The sequence below is a fragment of the Parasteatoda tepidariorum genome, unplaced genomic scaffold (genome assembly GCF_043381705.1).
Source record: "Parasteatoda tepidariorum isolate YZ-2023 unplaced genomic scaffold, CAS_Ptep_4.0 HiC_scaffold_6040, whole genome shotgun sequence".
NCBI lineage: Eukaryota > Metazoa > Arthropoda > Arachnida > Araneae > Theridiidae > Parasteatoda > Parasteatoda tepidariorum.
In genome coordinates, this window is record NW_027261843.1 from 717 (window position 1) to 4050 (window position 3334).

General features: G+C 34.9%; 1 protein-coding gene across 1 annotated transcript; it reads left to right on the top strand.

Annotated features, from left to right (window-relative positions):
• The first annotated feature begins 2183 nt into the window (after positions 1–2183).
• Positions 2184–3322, top strand: LOC122273618 (uncharacterized). Its single transcript, XM_043057652.2, has 2 exons — positions 2184–2529; positions 2613–3322. Exons 1-2 carry the CDS (start codon positions 2382–2384, stop codon positions 2903–2905), a joined length of 441 nt encoding a protein of 146 aa, XP_042913586.1. The 5' UTR covers positions 2184–2381; the 3' UTR covers positions 2906–3322.
• The last annotated feature ends 12 nt before the right edge of the window (positions 3323–3334 follow it).

Genomic DNA, 3334 nt, shown 5'->3' on the forward strand with positions numbered 1-3334 from the left:
GAAAATAGACCTAGTAGCATTAATTAACATTTAAAGGAGAAAAAAAGTAATTTTTTTTTGCCGTGTTATTTTTTTTTTTATGTTAACAATATCTTTTTTTTTTATGAGAAATAAATATTTCAACTGTTCTCATATAATTTTCAGCTATCGTACAAGAGTGATACTCCAAGGCGGAAACGAATTAACTTATGGTTACATAAGGAGCATTATAGTCCTATTACAACCATGACAGGGTTCTATGCGTCCAATTTTTACTGTATCGGATGCGAGAAGGCTTATGATCACGAGGAAAATCACACTTGCAAATATGTTTGCCCCGTTTGCCGAAAACTAGAGTGCCAACCTACACAAAATCCTAAAAGATGCAAGGACTGCGACCGATTGTGTAGATCTGAACAGTGTTATGATTCCCACAAAGCGAAACAGAATAGGCAAAAATTTTCCATTTGCGATAAAGTAAGATTGATATTTTTTAATCTATTTTTTTACCTACAATCTTAACATTTCATTATTAATATTATCTCTTTTTTAAATAACAAAATCATGCAATAACTTTTAACAATAAAACTGTCTCTCTCTGAAAAGACGTGAAAGAAAGAAAATTCATGCCTGCTGAAAAAGAAAATTTCACAATCCTCTGAAAAATGAAAAGTCAGTAAACACATGGAAAGAAAAAACAAAAATGTTTAACAAACTAATTACATTTATTCAAACAAATATATTTAAATACTTAAAAAAAATTAAAAATCATAACTACAAAAATCCTTCCTTGCAGCAGCAATGCATTCATCCAATCGAATATTTTTTAAATAGTTCTCACTTAAAAAGTCAATTAATGGTTCTTGGTCTGGGAACAACTTGTGATTATCAACAAGTTCTAGTTCAAAGTCTCTGGCTAATGCCACAACATTGAGATACATACAAGACTCATTAAAGTCTCTGATGGAGACTAAGTCAGAGATTTCAATCTCTTCTCCGCAAATTCGCATAGGTGGGCTAAGACCTTTCTTTTCACCTATGTGTTTGTACAACACTATGGCAAAACAACGATTCATATCACCCTCTGCTTCTTCATAGCGGGCACTGTTGGGTTTCTCCATTGGCAGTACACGTTTTGACACCATTTTAAAAGTTTTTAAAAAGTCTCTGTGCTTGTACTTCAAAGTTATGTAACTGGAGATCACATTTTTGTAAACTCTACGGATGGAGTGCCATTGGGCGTGGGTGATATCCAAGGGCCATTTATAAACTCGTCCACTACGGCATGTTGTCTCACGTGTCAAAGATATTCTTCCGTCTTCTGCCATGAGGAGGTAAAATTCTCTTTTGTTGTCTGGATTAACTGCCTNCCAGTTGGTCATCCGGAAATCATAACATCGGATTTTCAGGATGTAAATAATTACTTTGGGTTAATAAAATGCAAGGTCTTACCACCAAGAGGACTGTACTTACCTGTTCTGCCGTACAGATCTAATCAGAAACTGATGTTCCCGCTATGTAGAAAGTGCACTGACAATTTGGCTCAAACAGTCTGCCAGCACACAGATGAAGAACGTTCATTAATTGGAACCTGGGTATCCGAGGAGGTTAAACTTGCCATTAAAAAGGGATATAGAATCGTTAAGGTGGTTATTCAGTTTTTTTTTAATTCTTATGTTTTCAAATAATCATAAAAATGCTGTGTATGTATATTTATCTTTATTATTTCTTGCTTTTTAGATATACGAAGTCTATAACTTCAAGGAGAAATCCAACCGTCTCTTCCGTTCATATATCGATCTCTTCCTAAAGATCAAACAAGAGAGTAGTGGCTGGCCAGCAAATTGTGTGAGTCCAGAAGATAAACTACAATACATTCAAGATTATAAAAACAGAGAAGGAATAGATGTGGACCCAACAAGAATTGAAAAAAATCCTGGTCGACGGGCAGTATCCAAAGCATTTCTTAACAATTTTTGGGGAAGGTGGGTTTTCTTTTTTTTCTTTAGTTGAAAGAATGTTTTTTGAATTGTTTTTTCTCTTGTGTTACAAAAAAATTATTTTTTTCAGATGGGCAATGAACCTCTTCAAACCCCTTTTAACATACGTAAACGACCTACGTAAACGATACCTAATAAGATGCTGGCTGATTCTACGAAAAAGATATCTTTTTTGCGTGTATTTAAGTAAAATATATGTTTAATTTCAATATAATTTAACTCAAATATAATTTAAATTTTATTTTGCTTTAATTATAGGTTAAAGATATATATTTTCCAAGTTCCGAAGTTGCTGCAATACAGTGGGAAGCTGTGAAGGAATTTATCGACCAAGACACAACAACAAACATATTTATAGCGTCTTTTACAACCGCATGGGCCAGATTAAAACTCTATGAAGAGATGGATAAACTTGGTGATTCCGTCCTATACCATGACACGGATTCCATTATTTATGCAAGCACAGGAGATAATGACCCACCTTTGGAAAACTTCTTGGGCGAATTCACAGATGAGCTTGACGGAGATGTGATTACATCATTTGTTTCTGGTAAATATATTTTTAATTTCATATTTTTCAGTTATTAATATAATTACTTAGAAATTTAAAGAAGCATTGCTTTTTTTCCACAGGCGGAGCAAAAAACTACGCTTATAGAACAGCGTCGGGCAAAACATGCTGTAAAGTTAGAGGTTTCTCTTTGAATTTTAGAAACTCTGAAATCCTGAATTTCGATTCAGTTAAACATCTTGTGTGTTCTTTGGACAGAGAAACCACAATACCTCTCTGCAATCCTTCAAAAATTGTCCGCCAGCCAAAGAAGAGGAAGGTTGTGAACATGACGGAAACAAAGAAGTATCGTATGGTTTACGACAAGAGGATTATTAACGAGACTGATTACACAACTCTCCCTTATGGATTTTAAAGGATCAAAATGTCTAGTGGATGCGACCCACTCATAAAAAAAAGCGTGCCTTGTGGATGCGACCCACTCATAAAAAAGCGTGCATAGTGGATGCGACCCACTCAAAAAAAAAGCGTGCCTAGTGGCGACGCCCACTTAAAAAACCGCGGAGTGCCATAGGAGAAGGGTCCTCGTCCCGCACCCTGGAAGGTCTCCTTGAGAGGGACCTACGGATGTCTCCTTGTTTGTATTGTGTGTGTGAATGAAAAAAGAATTTAATGAAAGTCGAAAAAATACAAGTTTATATTTTAAAATCATTTATTAATACGACTAATGGTTTACAGAATATTTTAGTATTTTAGCCATCTGTTTTTTCTAGCAAACAATACTGGTGCTGCAGAAGATGATACAGGTAACAGTCTTTTATTAATGACAAATTCTTCGGGAGTT